This window comes from Ceratotherium simum, chromosome 5 (genome assembly GCF_057802395.1).
Source record: "Ceratotherium simum simum isolate JZ-2026a chromosome 5, ASM5780239v1, whole genome shotgun sequence".
NCBI lineage: Eukaryota > Metazoa > Chordata > Mammalia > Perissodactyla > Rhinocerotidae > Ceratotherium > Ceratotherium simum.
The window spans coordinates 85,088,297-85,107,842 of record NC_141904.1 but is presented as its reverse complement, the minus strand read 5'-3'; the positions used below and the strand labels follow the sequence as shown (position 1 = coordinate 85,107,842).

General features: G+C 41.7%; 1 protein-coding gene across 3 annotated transcripts in view; it reads right to left on the bottom strand.

Moving 5' to 3' along the window:
- Positions 1-19,546, bottom strand: part of ATG7 (autophagy related 7) — a 253,951-nt gene that overhangs the window by 86,874 nt on the left and 147,531 nt on the right. Inside the window, exon 19 of one of the 3 annotated variants that reach the window (XM_087431503.1) lies at positions 4,625-6,951. The exons of the other annotated variants lie outside the window; for them this stretch is intronic. Coding sequence (XP_087287629.1) covers positions 6,934-6,951 — 18 coding nt within the window. The 3' untranslated portion in view covers positions 4,625-6,933. Of the gene's footprint in view, positions 1-4,624; positions 6,952-19,546 lie in introns of those variants that run through there. 3 annotated transcript variants of the gene reach the window in all.

The window sequence follows — 19,546 nt, the reverse complement described above, 5'->3', positions numbered from 1 at the left end:
TGAAAGTCCTCTCCCCACTACAGAGAACCATTGCTTTTAGCAACTCGCTGTTATCAAATCTTTCTAAATTAAACTTGATTTTCATAGAAATAACTTTCTTTTCACATTGGTTTTTCATTTGGGGGATATTCAATTAAATGTCCAACAAGTCCATCTGGCATTCCTAGGCCTGGCAAGAAATGAAAGACTCTTGGAAAGCATAGGCCTCAAGTGATAGGAGTGGAGATGTGCACGTGTCCTAGAATCCAGCCCACCAGCTGAGAGCAAGCAGCCTCGCCTCCCGTAGGCACCAGATCATGCTTTAACAAGGGAGGGCAGAGTTAATTAATCGGGAGAGTCAGTTAAGAGAAAGTAGGTTAGGAAAGCTTTATTGAACATATGATATTTTTTAAAAGCATATTATGCCTGTTGTTTTTCAACTTGCTCTTGTCACTTAAATTACTTAATCATTCCTCTCCTGATGGACTCTCAGGTTTGTAACAGACACTGCGGGTTCTGTTAGCCCAGCACCCTCCTGTCTTCTGGTAATGGCAAACACCCTTTGATCGGAACTGCTTCTTCCCCCCGTGCCAACCATGTTCCTTTACAGATCCCGCCTCTCTGGCCCAACTCGAATGGCCCCAAAATGAACAACAGATGCAAGCTGGGCCCTGAGTTTTGAATCTGGGACCTGAGAGGATGTGGGCCAGTCCATGTCAGGTGACTGAAGCTTAGCATTAGGAGGCTCTGGAGCTGCTAGCAGCCATGCTTCCTGCCTTGTTGAAGAAGCCCGTCTGCAAGGAGAGACCTGTTCCTGTTACTCCTGAACTGCAGCTTTTCCTAAGGTTTGCTCGATCAACCTTTCTTTCAATTGTGTTCAACGCTCCAGTGCTTCCATTTGCCTCTGATAATTCAATCTGGGTTTATGTCACTTGAAACCAATCGAGCCCTGAATAATTTAGAAAAGGTACCAGGAATGGAGAGTTGCAAGTGACCAAGTTTAAATGCAGAAAAGGATAAGATGAGGCGGGAGGGGAGGCCATAAGAAATACCCCAATCAGGGTGAAGAAATTCCCAATTGCTGCTACAAGGCAGTAAAACAATTGGTTTAATAAGTGTGAATGTTTAGGAGACTTAGGTAAGATTCAGATCATTGCAAAGCACTGTCTACTTCTTGCAACATTCCATAAGGGGCAAGAAAGAGAGATGCTTCAGTACAAGCTGGCCCATCAGGAAGCAGATAAGGAACAGCAGAAGTGTTACAAAACACCTTCAACGGAGCCCTCTTCTGCTTTTGGTCAGCAGTTTGAGTCCTTTTGAAGTTCAAAGGCTGAATTTCCTGCTGCAAGCTGAAGTCAGGGTTGTTACGGAAATGGTGGGAGTCTGACAAATGGACAGAAATCTATGGGAAGAGCCATGGCCCTTAACAATGGCAAACGGAAGGTCCTGAACTCAGATTTTGGGCAGGGGAACCTTCCAGGGCTCCAGCAGAAGTCCTTAACTCAGTCCCAGAAGGATAAGCAGAGGCTCTTCAACAGCTCTTGGAGGCATTGACCTCCAGTTAGAAACAGAAACCTCGAGCGCTGAGTAGGTTTTAATGGCCAGACCCTTTGAATTATTTGGAACTGTCCCTTGCATTCAGATTCCACATCTTGGGCCGGCCTGTGGCTTAGCGGTTAAGTGCGCACGCTCCGCTGCTGGCGGCCCGGGTTCGGATCCTGGGGGCGCACCAACGCACCGCTTCTCCTGCCATGCTGAGGCTGTGTCCCACATACAGCAACTAAAAGGATGTGCAGCTATGCCATACAACTATCTACTGGGGCTTTGGGGGAAAATAAATAAATAAATAAATAAAAGATTCCACACCTTTAGAATGAGAGCATTGGATAAGATGATATCCAAAGTGTCCTCTTGGTTTTAACATTTTGTTTCCAGGTGATTAAATATAGTATAAAGCTTTACAATTTTCTTAAACACTGAGAATTCTCACTCTAAGCATTAAATTTAAGAGCCAACGTGGGGGTGAGAGCAATTAGGCACTTGCTTCTGAGTCTTTGTTCAATTCACTGTGCCATCTCAGACCACGAACTTGATTTCCTCACCTGCAGATGGGAATTTTGGATGCCTGTCTTCACAAAGCAGTGAGAAGGGAGAAGTGAAAGCCTTTTTCCTACTCTTAAGAGAAGAAAAGATGCTGTGGAAATCTTAAGCAGGATTAGGGCAAAGCTCTCTCTGTAGCTCCAAGATGACTTTACTTGTGGTTTTTCAGCACCAGTGGTGCCATTTCTGACCCCACTCACTGTTCCCTGCAGTTTTCATGTCTGTAGAGAACACGTTTCCTAGTGGACACAGAACTGGCTTTGGAGGAAATGCCAGTGCCGGCTCCTCTCTGGCAGTTCTGATTCTCCCTTTTAGTGTCTGCCTCCCTATATCCCTGGATTCATCTTCCCCAAAGGCCTTACTCATAGCTAAACTTGTAAAATATTGAGCCATCATGATCAATTAGTTTCATCCTCTTTTCCTATGTGTGTAACTGCATCCAGACTCAAAAGAGATGACTTACTAATGGTGGCATTTGTAGGCATTGTGAATACGACAGTTGCAAAAAAAAAAATCAGGGACATTGGTCATGCCAGGTGGCTGTCAAAACACACTTCCTATAGGCTCCATACACATGGACTGAATTAGGGTTTGGACTAACTGGGACCTTCTCTGTAAAGCCTGTCTGCCCTTCCCAGGTATAGACAGCAGCTCTTTCCCTTGTGCTCCCACAGCACTTTATAAGAATAATTATTTTCTTACTGTATAGAAATTAATTGTTAAAATTTATATGTCTCTGGCTGGAATAAAATTTTTGGAGATGGAGACTTTGACTTATTCATCTTTCTATTATGTGTCTTGTACACAGCAGGAATTCAGTAAATTTTTATAGAATGAATTAACGAATTATGTGAATGACTACATTCTGTTCTCCTCTTGAAGAAAAAATAATCTCATGCAGTTTAGAGGGAACCCCTGATCCTGAACTAGACTAAGCTGGCAAAGACATGCACTTGTGCGAGATGTATGATGCTCTTCACGCCAACACTGAAATGTGCAAAAGAATGCTCAGAGAGAGCCTACACTATTTCTTTAAAATTCAAGATGCCATATTAAAAGAATGTCAAAAGAACCAGTTAACTCAGTGAGCAAATACTGATTCACTCAGTTTATGTAGCACTGTGGCTGCCTACTTTTTTTTTTTTTTTTTTTTTGTGAGGAGATCAGCCCTGTGCTAACATCTGCCAGTCCTCCTCTTTTTTTGCTGAGGAAGACTGGCCTTGGCCTAACATCCGTGCCCATCTTCCTCTACTTTATATGGGACGCCGCCACGGCATGGCTTGCCAAGCAGTGCGTCGCTGCGCGCCCGGGATCCGAACCAGCGAACCCCGGGACGCCACAGCAGAGCGGGCGCACTTAACCGCTTGCGCCACCGGGCCGACCCCGTGGCTGCCTACTTTTTAACTGGTTATTGTTGCTTTAAATGAGACATTCTGTCCCGAGATGGCTCAGAGCTGGAGAGCTGAGCTGTGTAACTGACGGTAAGTTAAATCTCTGTGTGATTTCAGACATGCGAGAGGCAGTATGGTGTAGTTGTTAAGATCCCAGCAGACCTCAGAGCATCGTTTCTAACTCATAGGGCTGTTGTAAGGCTTTGATATATTAATATATGTAAAGTGCTTAGAACAGTGTCTGGCACATAAGCACTATAAAAGTAAGCATCAGCTACTATTATTACACGTGACCTGGCTCAAGTCTACCAAACAACTAGTAAAATAGCCATTATCGATTAAATAAGGCTTGGTCTATGTTGGCACACTTCGTTTGCAATTTAATGGTTTCATTATTAACTGATGGCTATTGCCTTGATAAGAGGTTATTAGAACAGGCCTGTCAGGGTGACAAATCGTACCTGCATTTTCCTTTTTTTCCCTGCAAAGCCAATTACTCACTCTGTTTCTTATCAGACAAGGAGAACTAGGTAGCCCATTATCTCCCTCTTTGCTTGGGCTGTCAGGAAACACAGAGTCACATTTCATGTTCAACTTGGGCAGTTTCCTTAGTTTAAGTTTCCTAAAATAATGACTTAAAAAAAAAACCAAAAAACTTGGCTCTTATCCTTTTATTCTCATTCTAAAGGGTTTTCGGCTTAATTATTTCTATGGTTTTGAGTATAATTATTTTTAATCCTTTTTTGGAATCAGGCAGAATGTACATAAATATAAAAACATATATTTAATTCTTGGTGCTGAACATCAGCCAAGACGTGTCTGAGATGATACATTATATTTCTATGTATCACACACACCATAATCAATTCTCTAATTTTATAGAGGGCACTGAGACCCAGAGTGGAGAAGCTTAAAGTCACATAGTGTGTTAACAGTTGAGCCATAAGTAAAACAAATCTGACTTCCAGGCCTGTGTTCTTTCTAAAATGCCAAGATGCCTCTCTAGACCCCTGAAATAGAAAATAAGGGTGCAGAAATAGAAGTATAATGATGTACACCTGAAATTTATAAAATGTTATAAACCAGTGTTACTGCAATAAACAAAAATAAATAAATAAATAGAAAAAGAAATATGGAAATAGGCACAAGAAAAAAAAGAAAATGAGGAAATGTGCTTCGAGTAGCCAATTTAAATCAAACTCTTGACATGTATTATTTTGTTGTAGCAAAATGGAGCACTGTTTTGAAAACATCAAGGCAACAGCTCAATAAAAAATCAAAGTTCTCTAAGAAATGTTTCTGTTGCAAAAATTCATTTACTGTTAAGGCATTTGATGTGTGTTATTTACTTAGAATCACGGGCCAATTGCAAAACTAGGAAATCAAACCACTCATTCAACCAATGTATACTTACTGGTTACTTATTACGTGCCAGGCAATGTGCAAGGTCCTGAGGATGTGCTATCTAAGCTCCTTGATGACAAGGAGCTCAAGGTCTAGGGCAAATACCCAACACATGTTCTACTCCTTATTCTCTTAGGTGTTCATGACACACATCACTAATTCATTATATGATCATCTTCCCTGCTTAGCCTGAAATTGGCCTCAAAAATCCTTCCCAGCACAACCCTACAAGTGGCCACAAGCAATTGATAAGAGGGGCACATGAACTGAAATCTGACATCCCTGAACTAGTATAGTTTCTATGTGCCTATTAAACGCTATGCAGCTGGGGGTTGGCGGGGGTGATGGCGAAAGGGGTAAAGAGGCACATATGTATGGTGATGAATGGAACCTAGACTTTTGGTGGTAAACACAATGCAATCCATACAGAAGTCGAAATATAATGATGTACACCTGAAATTTATATAATGTTATAAACCAATGTTACCTCAATAAAATAATAAATTTAAAAAAATGAAATAAAAAAATTCTACCAAAAAAGAAAGGAAAAAGAAAAATACTGTCATTGCAAGTGTTGGCAATGATATGGAGAAATTAGAACTCTAATAACCTGTTGGTGGGGTTGCAAGATGTTAGAATTTCTTTGGAAAACAGTTTGGCAGCTTCTTAAAAAATTAAACATACACTTACACACCATTTTAGCCATTCCACTCCTAGGTCTTCACCTGAGAGAAAAGGAAATATCTGTCTACACAAACACTGTACACAAGTAGCTTTATCTGTAACAGCCCCAAACTGGAAACAACTCAGATGTCCATCAACAGGTGAGTGGGTAAACAAATTGTGATCCTGCCATACAATAGAATACTACTCAGCAAAGAAAAGGAATAAACTCTTGGTACATGCAACAACATGGATGAATCTCAAAATAATTACACTGAGTGAAAGTAACCAGATAAAAATGAGTATATACTCTAGAGTCCATTTATATAACCTCTAGAAAATACCAGCTAATCCATGATGACAGAAAGCAGAGCAGTGGTTGTCTGGGGAAGGGAGGAGGAAAGGCATGAGGACATGAGGAATCTTTGGGGGTGGTGGATGTGTTCGCTGTCTTAATTGCAGTGATGATTTCACAGGTGCCTACAAACTTATCAAACTGTACAATTTAAATATGTGCAGTTTATTGTATGTCACTTATACCTCATTAAAGCTGTTTTAAAAAAATGCTATGCAATTGGAAGTTCTTATTGTATGTACTAGAACCCTGATTCCCCCCACTCAGAAAAGCAGAACATAAATTTTTTCATTCATTTAGCATTGGTTAAACTCCTGGGTGAAGATCAGTTCTTCTAGGTACTGTAAGAACTCTTGATAACGGCTCATGAAAGACCAATTAAGCCCCAATGAGAAGCATTTCTCTTTGACTCGAAATTTCCATTTCATACATTCATCCATTTCATAGAGGAAGCACAGCCCTCTATCTTATGTCTGTCATCACCCACAGCTGCCATCTGCTGCTGGAGAATCAAACAGAGTTGCTACACCACTCACTTCAAAGCAGTTGCTTATCATAGCCAGTGATTTACCAACTGAGACAAGAAGCAGTTACCGAAAATGCCGCCTCGTATAGTTCTTCCTGCTGGCAAGAGTTCGGAAAAAAATACTTCCGACCTCACCTCAAGGTGGACCCAAAGACAGCTGCAGGGCCTCCATTTTATAAACCTGGCATCTTTCCTCTCATTTGTTTAAGCTGTTTTCTTAGGGTTTGATCAAGGGAGAAAAAGCAGGAAGATGTCTTTTCCTTTTAATGGCTTTTACTGTGTCTTTAAACATTTTAATTATTGGTGATAAATGAGTAAAGAGCCTGTGAAGCCCTGCTTTGCAGAGGTGCCTTATTACCCCACAGCTGACCTTTCTTCAGCAGTGTGGAACAGTGTGTGTTGTTTTCTGGAAGGAGACATGTTGAAAGCTGACCTTTCTTTGTGCCCCAAAGTACATCTCCTTCAGAATGTTCAGACCCGTGGAGTGTCGTACACCAGTTACCCGCAATTGCAAATCAGTTCACCTCCAACACCTGGAACTCAGAGAGACCAAATACTTTTAGAAAAGAGGACAGATGCAGCACGAACAGAAAAAGGTGACATAACTTAGGGTTAAACAAGGAAGAGAACTTCACAAGCCTCTACTTCTTTTCATTACATTTTTAGGTCCAAACAGTGATTGTGTTTTTTTTAGTCAGCCGTGGTGGTCGGTACTGGGTGGAGTAGAGAGAGAAACAGGCTCTTTTTCTGCCCTCAAGGGTTGAGATTGCCTAAGAAAGGCAAGACGTGGAAATGATAAGTTAAGTACCATGGGATTTAAATATCAGAAAATATAATGTTGCCAAAAGAATGACACAAAACACAGAGTTACCACACAATCCAGCAATTCCACTCCTAGGTATAGACCCAAAAGAAGTGAAAAGGTATATTCACACAACAACTTGTACACGAATGTTCACAGCAGAATTGTTCATAACAGCCCAAAAGTGGAAACAACCCAAATGTCTATCAACTGATGAACAGATCAACAAAATGTGCTATAGCCATACAACAGAATATTACTGGGCCTTAAAAAGGAATGGAATTCTGACACATGCTACAAAATGGATGAGCCCCGAAAACATTATGCTAAGTGGAAGAAGCCAGTTACAAAAGACCACATATTATAAGATTCCATTCATATGACATGTCCAGATAAGGCAAACCTATAGAGACAGAAAGTAGATTAGTCATTGCCTGGGGCTGGGGGTTGGGGGTGGGGTGGGGGAAATGAAGGCTGACTGCTAAAGAGTACACGGTTTCTTCTTTTTTTTTTTAATTTTATTTATTTATTTTTTCCCCCCAAAGCCCCAGTGGATAGTTGTATGTCATAGCTGCACATCCTTCTAGTTGCTGTATGTGGGACGCGGCCTCAGCATGGCCGGAGAAGCGGTGCATCGGTGCACACCCGGGATCTGAACCCGGGCCAACAGCAGCAGAGCACACACACTTAACCGCTAAGCCACGGGGCCGGCCCTACAAGGCTTCTTTTTAGGGTGATGAAAATGTTCAAAACAGTTCACGGTGACGGCTGCACAACTCTGTGAGTATATTGAAAAAAAACATTGAATTGTACATTTTAAAAGGGTAAATTGTAGGGTATGTGAATTATATCTTAATAAAGCTGTTATGAAAAAAAGAATAGTACAGACAATGCTGTCGAGGTGAAAGGAGGGATAAAGAATTTTTGTCTTGGATGGTTGGACACACAAGGACAGGTTAGGTATTTGAGTTAAGTTTTGAGGAGAAATCATTAACTGGAGGTGGGGGGATGGATAGGCACACAGTATGAGCCAAAAGACAGAGATGCTCTGGGACTGTGAGTAAACCGCTTTGGTTAGGGGGCGAGCCTTCTGTGGGGAACTAAGGAGAGGAGGCTGAGAATAGAGCTGCGGCCAGCTTGGGCTAAATCCGAGAGCCTGAAGATGGCCCCCAGTGAGGGCAGAATCCATCCAGCCCTACGAGTGCTGCTAGAGTCCTGGCCAACAAGGAACAACATGTTGACAGCCTCTTGGTCAGCCTCTCTCACAACTATTAGGAAAAATGGATGCCTCTGGATGAAGGAACCGTGGGGAGACTGCTTTCATATCTCTTCCAAAGGAGTATGTTGGAGGTCAGAAGATGCTTCGGACACCCTACTCTGAAGAAGGGGACGGCAAAGAGCCAGATGTGGGACACAAAAGAGCAGAATAGGGGCACCTGGATGTCCAGGAGCCATCTGCCAGAAACTGATTACTCTGAACCAGGCTATTTCAGAATCGTCATCACGATGGCTTGGCGTGTGTGAGTCCTTACTGGATAAAGAGAAGGAACAAGTTCTGGGAGACATTTTAGGATTTTAGTACTCGAGTGAAGTTCCACTTAAAAATCAATGACTTACTTCCTGAAAAGGCTCCAAAATTCAACAAGGCATCTAAGCATCTTCAGTTTCCAGGCCCAGTAAATGCTAGTTCCTGTTGCGTGAAAGAACACTCAGGTGTACCTCACTTTGCATGATGCATGGCTCCATACAGTAATTTCTTTCATTAAGCTATAGTCATGCACCGCATAACGACGTTTTGGTCAACGATGGACCGCATATCCCATGGTGGTCCCATATAGCCCAGGTGTGTAGTAGGCTATACCATCTAGGTTTGTGTAAGTACACTCTATGATGTCTGCACAACGACGAGATCACCTAACGATACATTTCTCAGAACATATCCCCGTCACTGAGTGACCCATGACTGTACTTAATTAGAATTTATACTTAAATAATTATACATAAGAGAAACGAGGCTGAACTTTTATAAATCAGTCTTTTCAGTAAGTCAGACTATTGTTCTGTTATGTTATGCTCTCTACTGTTTTGATAATTTCAAAACGAACAACTGCTAAAATATAGCTTCTTGGAGGCATGGTCTGAGTCTTATGCATGTTTGTATTCTCTATAGCAGTGCTTCCTATAGAACTTTCTCCAATGATGGACATGTTCTAGAAATGCACTGTCCAATACGGTAGCCACCTGGCTATTGAGCACTTGAAATGGGGGTGGTGTGACTTAGGAACTGAAGTTTTAATTTTATTTAATTTTCATTAAGTCTAAATTTAAAGAGCCACATGTGGCTAGTGGCTGCCATAGTGGACAGAGCAGCCATATAGGATCCAGAACAATACCTTGTTCCTCATAAATGTTCAATAAATATCTGTTCGACTGAACAAGAATTGATGCAATAGACACATACTGAACTTCCTCTACATGCCAGGCACTCTGCTAGAAGTTGGGCATAAGTGAAACACTGCCCCTGAATCAGTTAGAACCCTTAACTGCAAGGGACAGAAAACCCAACCGTGCTTTACTCAAGCCCAAATGGAACTTGTTGGCTCACACACCTAGAAGGACCAGGATAATGGTGCCTTCAGGGCAGCTGGGTTGAGGGCTTAGGGGATAACACTATGACCATCCTCACCCTCTTCTCCCTCTCTCAGCTCAGCTAGACTTTGCTCTCTTCCACGTGTGGTCTCCATGTGCAAACTGGCTCTCCACTCACATTCACTAGAAGGCGGCCCCAGACCAGAGCTCATGCTGGCAAAGCTCCAAGTCCTGATCCCAGCCTCCCAGCCAAAGTCTCATTAGATCTCACAGGTTACGACTGAGGCACATGCCCATTTCTGAACCAATCAGATGGCCAGGGAAACGTGACACGTTGACTGTCTTGGGCCTCAATTACATGCTCTAACCTTGAGTCACGGGTGGAGCCAACTCCACCAGAAAAGCACATGGGATGAGAGTGAGGTCCTGGATGGTCTCTCAGAGTAAATTCAAGGTAATTGTTAGGGAAGAGGAGATTTTGCTAGGCAGCAAAAACAACAGATATCCATTCTAGTCTCTATCTTAAAGAGCTCAGTGTCTCTCTAGGGAAATCTTAAATAAAAATGCAGGTCAGATCTGCTAGCCAGATAGTGAAAAAAATACCATCTAAAAGAAAAAGCTCAACTTGGCAAGATCCAGGGTGAAATGATAGTAACATTTATTTACAGAGAATTTCCTCTGGTGTTGTCTACCTTTTTGTAGATAATTCTCATAAAACCCTTCTGGGAAAGGCTACATCTACGAAATCTAGAAACCTTTAGGATGGAGCAGCCAGCTGACCAGGCCCTGCTGCCTGTAGCCTTCCTTGCCTGCCTTAATTTCAGATTCCAGATGTCTCCTGTGCTCCCGTTTCTGAGCACACCAAGGGTATGCTCAGACCTTAGAAATCCTGACGTGTGTGGATGCTGGCAGAGCAGATGCAGCACAGCCCACCCAGGGAAAGGACACACAACTGCCAACTCACACGATGCAACGTGAATTGTCTATTTTCATAAGGGCTACTCCAAGAGAGATTATTTGTGGGCAGGATGACTCATGAGAGAGACAAATGAATTCGCCCCACAGAGAAGACAAAGAGCTTCGTACATCACTAAAATGAGAAAAATTAGCCAAAACAGCTGCAGCACTTTAGTGTCTTTTAAATAGCCTCCTTCTGCCTACTTCTCCACCCTCTTCTAGCTATTCTCTCTCACTCATTAAATACTGACTGAGGTTTTGCTTTTCTTGGCTCAAAGGGCCAGCGGAGGCTGGGAAATTTTCTTTTTAGCAAGCATATCTTTTTATCTCTCAGTTTTCTGGTATTATCTTCTGTGAAGATGATTCTGGATTACTCCGAGAATTACTCTAAAACTTCTCGGTTTGTTTCTAGGTGGAAAAAAAGTTAATAAACCTTGTGGACAGGACTTTCCATACTTCCAGGACATTAAGTGCTCGGGCCACATGGTAAGAAGGCCCCTGACTCCATTTGTCCTCCTCCCCTGGGAATCCAGGAACTCTCAGCCCCCGCAACATCAAACTGACCACACCTTCTCTTACTGTACAAGGTGTCTTCCAATTTGAGTGCGGCTCTCTTTAGGCCTGGTGGACAGAGCTGTAGATACTCCATTCTTGGTAAGAAAGGAGGGGTTATTTGTTTCCAGGATCCTTTCTGGGTTTTCACAGATGGCTCAGTTCAGCAGTAAGTGGGTCTGTCCCTCACTGGACTGCTCCTGCGCTTGCTGGAGCCCAGGAGACCCTGCACTTCCAACGGACAAGAACTGGTCCTCCCTTGGGTCTGCAGCTGGCACACAGTAGGTGCTTAGTGAATGCTGGTGAACTGTGGAATATTTTTGGTAACTTAAAGATGCTACTGTGCATAAAAAACACTAAAGAATATGGGACTGAACACTAATATCTTCAATATCTGTGTTCCAGAGAAGTGTTCATCTCTTCTACTTTATTCTGTAAACCTCAGTCCCCCAATTCTAACAAATTCGCAACCCTAAGGCGACTCAAGTTTTAATATGGTCTTTATTATGGATCTCAAGCCTATGTAAACTAGTTAACTGGTTATGTAAATATAAGCTAGTTAACTGGTCCTACATTCCTCAAGGGCTAACACCAAATGACTCTGGTAGGTCAGATTAGTATGAATGAATTTGTTTTTCAGAATACCCCTAGTCTGTTCCCTACTACATCTTTTACTTAATGTCTAGTGGGCCTTTTTATGGGTTTCACCTTCTCATTCATTCATTTTTAAAATAAATGTATTGAGATATGATTCACACTCCACATAATTCACCCATTTAAAGCATACAATTCAGTGGTTTTAGTATATTCACAGAGTTGTGTCACCATCACTACTAATTCCAGGACATTTTCATCATTCCCCAAAGAAACCCAGTACCCATTAGCAGTCACTCCCTATTTTCCCCCAACTCTCCCCTCAACCCCTAACCCCACCAGCTCCTGGCAACCACTCATCTACTTTATGTCCTCATAGATTGCCTATTTTGGATATTTCATATAAATAGAATCCCATTCATTTTTTAAAAACAAAACATTTATTATATTTTCTGTGTATATCCACTGTGATGCCAGATGCTGGAATCATAAACTTGAGTGAAATCTAGTGCCTGCCTTCTAGTTACTCACAGTCCAACAATAAACATTTGCTGAGTGCGGAACTCCCAGGGTTTTCTCTTGGGCACAAAAGCCACACTCATATTAGCTGGCAGAGGCCTTGTGCCAGTGGGATACTTAGGCCAAGAGGCCCATCAATCCCTTTGGGTTCAACTTCACTGGGTAGAAGTCACCCAGCGTTCCATCTCACACGCTGATCAGGCCTACACATGTCTACCTTTACTCCTATTTGATCAGGCCCCTGTATCTGACTTGCTCTTTTCAAAAGATACCCTCCTTGGTAAAGACTAAGAAGTTTTTATTTGTTTTTAAATGCACCCAATTTGTCTTTTTCTTTCCATTAAGATCAAAGGAATATTTTCCCCGGGTTTCCAACAAGGTATTTGAGGTTTTCCTGTGCGATAATGGCTGTACTTAGCACACAGAGGAGGGTATATTGAGGTCTCTCTGCGGATCTTGAAAATAAGGTTAGCCTTAGAGAATGGAATTAGTAAGAAGTGACATGCCCTGGAGGACATCAGCCATGTGTGGAAGTTAGTCATCTGAAGAGACTGTAGAAAGCAGTTGAGGAGATTGGGAATTTCCAGCTTCAACCAAAATGACAAAAGAGTGATCTCAGGAGATATATAAGAAAGCTAAAACTTACATAAATTGAGAAGATTGTTCATAGATGGTAGCAGGGCCCATGTGGAGATTGGAAAGAGGGAGTCCAGAATTTGTGCAAGAATTTGTTAGTGTCTCTGCCACTGTCCAGAAATTAGCAAGGTGATCTCACTGGAAAGCAGATCCCTTCAGTATCTGAGGTATCACAACTCCTGAGGTGACCATGAAATCTTCTAATTACCAACTGTCCCCCCCACGTACATATGGGGAGTGGCAGACAGGACAAATTAAACAGCTTAGTTTATACATCAATCTCTTATGAGTTTGGCTATTGTGAGTTAGTCCCTGAAAATCTTCATGCTCTGGCAAAACTGTTTCTCACCTGAAGAGGTAGGACCCGTGGACCATGACGATCTACCAAAGCATAGATCTGGAGAACAGAGCTTTGGTGAATGTGAAAAACGTGGCCACCATATGAAGTCCTGTCATTTAGAAGAGGAATTCAACTAGCTACAGGAAGGCCCAACTAATAGAGGCACTACAAAGAAGTAGTTAAGAACAAATGCTCTGGAGCCAAACTACTTGGCTCCAAAACTTACTAGCTACATGAACTTGGGCAACTTACCTAGCTCCACATATCTCAATTTCCTCATCTGTGAAATAAAGTGGTTGTTAAGGTTAAATTAGATAATCCAAGTAAATGCTTAGTACAACATCTGGAACATAAGTGTTCTCAGAAGTTAGCCACCGCACCTTCACAGTCCAAAGAAGGAAGAGACTACCATATGAGATGGGGAGCCCCCCAGAGTGCAAGTTAAGGGAGAGATTTGCCAATTGAGGGCCAAATACAAACTCGATGCTGTTGAATTTACTTCAACTCCAGGACTTCCAATTGGCTCCCATGCCCCTTAAACTCTAACATACAATTCAAAACAAAAATGTGGTCTCTGATGTGTTTTTCACGTAAAGCTGTTCTCTTTTCTTTTTTTCCATTCAACCAACATGCACTTTTCTGAGTACTTCTGTACAAAGCACCTGTTGGCCAATGAGAATACAAAGAGGGAAAGGCGGTCCTTCCCCTCAAGAAGCTGAACATCTAAATGAGAAGAGAGGATTAAAGAACCACCTAGTGACGTAAACTGTTAAAAAAGAAATTACAAGACCCAAAGTGGAGGCATTTGCCCCCATAACAGCAAATCAAGACTTAATTGCAGTTTCAACCTCTCCCAGAAATGTGACCTTGGAACAGCCACCTGAACTTTCCCGATTAGCACTAGAGAGGTCATCTGCATGGTAAGACCCCTGCCTTCCCTTCCCCAAAAGAAGATGACCTGGCCTGAAATAATCCTTTCTTTTCTTTCACTAATAACCTCCTTGCCCCACTCTTCTGCCTATAAAAACCTTCCATTTTGTACAACTCCTTCGAGTATTCTCTTCTTGTAGATGGGATGCTGTCAGATTCATGAATCATTGAATAAAGCCAATTAGAGCTTCAAACTTACTTGGTTGAATTTTGTTTTTTAACAGATTGGGTGGCAGTGGTGGGATCCGAAGTGAGCTTCCGGCAGCATTTGGGGACACCATGAAACACAGGTGTGGTACTCACGAACCCTTTTTGAGTTTACTGCCTTTCCTGCAGTTTCTGAGGGCCATGGGTAAGTTCCTCTCAGTTTGAGCTCTGCTCTCTTTGTGTTGAAGCTCCGATCTAATTGGCTTTTCAGTCTGCAATTCCCAGGTTTTTGAGTGGAAAACCCCAGCCCTTGATTCTGTCCCCAGGTTCCATGTTAGGAACTGCTGGTAGTTTAGTCTGCAGTTCCCCATTTGTCTGCATTCCTTCCCCAGATTCCATGGTGGAGACTGCTGGTGACAGCTGCAGTTCTCCATTTGTTTGGAAAGTCCACAATTCCCATTCTTTGAGGTCTGCTGTTTCAATCCTTTCCCCAGTCCCTGGTTCTTTGGTTACTGCTGGTGGCCACGGTTCTGTTTCCTCGATTACTGTTGGTTTCTGTGAATGTGCACATGAGGTAAAGGCTATTGCTAAATGGGAATCTCGGAAGCCAAAAAGCCACAAAAATTGGTGGGCACGGGTTGAGCATTTAAAGGCTGTTAGAGGGCTCGCCACCTCAAGGAGACTCCTGTAATAGGACAAGTTGGTTACAGAACAGGTCACATTGACACTGGGTCACCCCCGAACATCACAGAAATTTCCACGCAATGAGGTACACTGTAAAACACTCCACATTCCCAACCCTATGGCATGTCCCTCCTAGGTATTAGTTTGGCTCCAAGAAACCCAAAGGCCTAGCGACAAGAAATGGGATCCTTTATATCCAGAGTTGAATGCACCATATTCCAGCACATCTGCTTAAGAACTACAGTCCCAGAAGCTACAAATATTTAACAAAATGGCAAAATTTTACTAAAGACAACCTAGAATTACAATGGCCATCATGAGGAACATTCCAATTAGATAGATCGCTCATTTAAGAAATGCACTTGAGAGCAAGGGATCCCAAGGTGAACAAACAGAATGGGATGCCTACTTTAACTGGTATACAGAAGCTTACAAAAGCCTTCAAGATTCCAAAATACCTTCATTGAAAGATTCATTGCAAAAGGTTAATGAAAAATTAGAGACACAGAAGGTATGTAAAACACCACCTAGGCCTCCCTCATTATATCCTCCTAGGGGTCTATCATCAAAATGATGGCCTAGAGGTCAATGTTTCGATTGTAATCAACTGGGAGACTGAAAAAGAGATTGTCCTCAAAGGCTCTATGTCAGTTCTTCAACACCAACTTGAATGGTCCCATGTGGGCTCCTCCCAGAGTTGACAAATCTCTGAGGGATTTTCTTTTTGGTAAACTGATAGGTTATTACCTTAAATAGCCAGGGGAAACTAAACTTATTCAAAGGCTGATAGGAATTGTTTTTAGGCCTTCTCCCTTAAGCTAAATGTACCCAGAAAGGGGCAAAAAATTCCAAAATAGGTGGATGGGTGTGTCAGCCTTTTTGATACCATTTAGGCAGCAACTCAGTTCTTCCAGGAACTGAAAATAACTGTCTTTGCCTTGCAAATCTCTACAAAACCAGAAATGCGGCTCTAGAACTAACTCAAAAGCTCACCTATCTTTACCATCCCCGAAATCTCCCCTAATCATCTCAAAATACTGTGGATATTGGGATGTTAGAATTGTCTGCACTTAAAAATTTAAATTACTTGTGATAATAGGTAAATATGCCCCCAAAACTCCATCTTGGAGAAAACTTGAATACTTGTTTCTGTGCCTTTGTAATACGCATTTTCTACCCCCATCTGCTTTAGGTACTAAGAGCCACTCTTTGAAATGCAAACTTTAGGGAAAAGTTTCTGATCAGAAGCAAAAAAAAGAAAGGAAGTATTTGGAAATTGGGTAAATGAAAAATCTTCTGTCTTCTCCATAAATATTAGTACCTATAAGGTCTCTGTTTGCATATGTCTGTATGTTTCTATATATGTATGTTGTAGAGGTGGGATATATATATTTTTCACATCCAGATGGTATTGCCAAAATTAATTTGTAAAAAAGTTCTATTTAACTGGTTTAAAGAAAATTAAAGCACTTATATAAATGAAACTCTCAGAAATAGAATAAAAACTAGCCCAAATGAATTTCAAGTTCATGTGATCTGGTAAGTTATTAAGTGTTAAAGCTAGTTTAAGTTCGTTGGTTTAATTAAAACAGACATATCTTTAGAGTTATCAGTATTAAATATAATCTTTTTATTCTACCTAGGTTTACTAGTCAAATTTATTTTATCTCTGTTGCAAATTTATCAACCAAAATAAATAACTTAGAATGCTGGCTGATTTTGTCTAATGTCTTATGAAGTTTTTGTGAGTAATTTGATTGTTAAAACAAATAAATTTATGGGCCGGCCCCGTGGCTTAGCGGTTAAGTGCGTGCGCTCCGATGCAGGCGGCCCGGGTTCGGATCCCGGGCGCGCACAGACGTGCTGCTTCTCCGGCCATGCTGAGGCCGCATCCCACATACAGCAGCTGGAAGAATGTGCAACTATGACATACAACTATCTACTGGGGCTTTGGGGGAAAAATAAATAAATAAATAAAATTATAAAAACAAACAAACAAACAAACAAATAAATTTAATAGATGTAAATGGGATAAAAGCTTTCAGGCAAACGTTTTTTAATAGTTTCCCCAAACCTTTTTGGTAACCTGAAATCTTTGAATTTTTCTAAGTTAAATGATGGGAATTCATTGACTGTCTAGATTATTTCCAAATAAGATAAAATGCTGAAACATTAATTGCTGAACAAGTCTAAATTTACCTACTTTTGACTTCTTATCACAGAGGAACTAAAGATATTTGGGTCTATTAGTAAACATGCTTTATGCTATGTTAAAAAGCATATTTCTAAAAATTATACAAGGTATTTATAAAATCTGCCAAGCCACAAAATGCTAATATAAAAGACAGTTCACAACCATTTACTTCCTAGTTAAGGTTTCTAAGGGTTAAGAATTTTAATTAATATATGTAATTAAAGCTACTAGAAATAATAAGGGAAACACAACTCTGTCGGCAAGGAAAGTAGGATGTGTTTTTGTTTTTGTTTTTTTAAAAAAAAAGAGGTATGGAGATGCATTTTCGTTAAGGGAAATGAGAATAATTTTGTCTAAACCAGAACTTCCAGTTATGAAGGACAAACTAAATTTGTACAAAAAGCTAGAGATGGGGGTGGGGGGGTGAGGGAGAGGAAGGGAAAGGGAGGGAGAGGGAGAGAGGGAGGGAGAGAGGGAGAGGGAGAGAGGGAGGGAGAGGGAGGGAGGGAGAGAGAGAGAGAGGGAGAGGGAGGGAGAGAGAGAGAGTGAGGGAGGGAAAGAGAGGGAGGGAGAGAGGGAGGGAGGGAGGGAGGGAGGGAGGGAGGGAGGGAGGAGGAGAGAGAGAGAGGGACAGGGAGAGGAAGGGAGGGAGAGAGAGAGAGGGACAGGGAGAGGGAGGGAGGGAGGGAGAGAGAGAGGGAGAGAGGAAGAGGGAGGGAGGGAGAGGGAGAGAGGGAGAGGGAGAGAGAGGGAGGGAGAGAGGGAGGGAGAGAGAGGGAGAGAGAGGTAGGGAGAGAGAGAGAAGGAGGGAGAGAGGGGGAGAGAGAGAGGGAGGGAGAGAGAGAGAGAGGGAGGGAGGGAGAGAGAGAGGGAGAGAGAGGGAGGGAGAGAAGGAGAGGGAGGGAGAGAGGGAGAGAGGGAGGGAGAGACGGAGGGAAAGGGAGAGAGAGAGAGGGAAGGAGAGAGAGAGAGAGAGAGGGAGAAGGAGAGGGAGGGAGAGAGGGGAGGGAGAGAGGGAGAGGGAGAAAGAGAGGGAGAGAGAGAGGGAGAGAGGAGGGAGGAAGAGGGAGGGAGGGAGAGAGGGAGGGGGGGAGAGAGAGAGAGAGGGAGAGGGAGGGGGAGAGGGAGGGGGAGAGGGAGAGAGAGGGAGAGAGAGACTCTGGCCTTGTGTAGTCAAGTTGGCTAAAAATTGGATTGTTATTACAAGGGTTTTAGAAATAGGCTTAAATAACAATGGTATACTTGTGTAAAACTGAAACTTGATTTTCTTTCATCTGATAAAAGGACAAAGTTTTTTTTGACTATTAGTCTGTTCCTGATAAAATACTGTGAAAAGTTTTCTGCCTAGAAAGCAAAGATTTTGTGTCTTACCAACTGTGCTACACATTGTTTTCATCAGGTCTTTGACTGCTTAAAACCAAGTCTTCTTAATACTAAAAAGAGCTAAGTTTTGCTAGCAACTACGTAACCTTCTGTATTTGCCTTTGAAATCTTTTATGGTCACTTTGGTCAAATAGATAATTAAGTATTGTTTCATAGTGACCTATGATCCTATTTGACCAAGTGTCCACAGGTTCTGATATCTTTGACAAATTTCCCAAATCAAGTTCTAAATGAAGTCCTTTTGACTTCTAGCTAAGTTTGGGATTTTTCAGAGGACCTCTGAAACATCTCAAAGAGAGCTATTAAACTAATTAGGCTTATTTGGTATATTCAAGTGCTTGGGAAACACTGTCAAATAAGTGATGTTAAACTTTCTTTGATTATATCTGTGTAGACATATGTTATTAATACAAATGTTCTAGAAATTTTATGAAATCCAAAAAATCTGTTATGTCTTGGTATACTATTATCATTTGTAATTCTAGTTATTATCTTAAATGTTGTGCCATACAAATAACCAAATTTCCTTATCAACTGCATTATAATGAACCCTAATCAGATCTTTAACCATGTCATTTTTAAGTTTTTTGTCATTTACAGTTATTGTTTTACCCTGATGCTTTTGCAAAGGTGCTTCATCTTCAGTGAGACTCATGGAAAGATCTCTGAGTATGGGTTTCTGATAACTTTAAAATCATCAAAATTGAGGTTCACAGTAAAAGGATTGAACCTGAATATCAGGGAAATGCCTTGGCTGACTTTCATTCAAAGGCCGTATCAACAGAATCTATAAAGACTGTG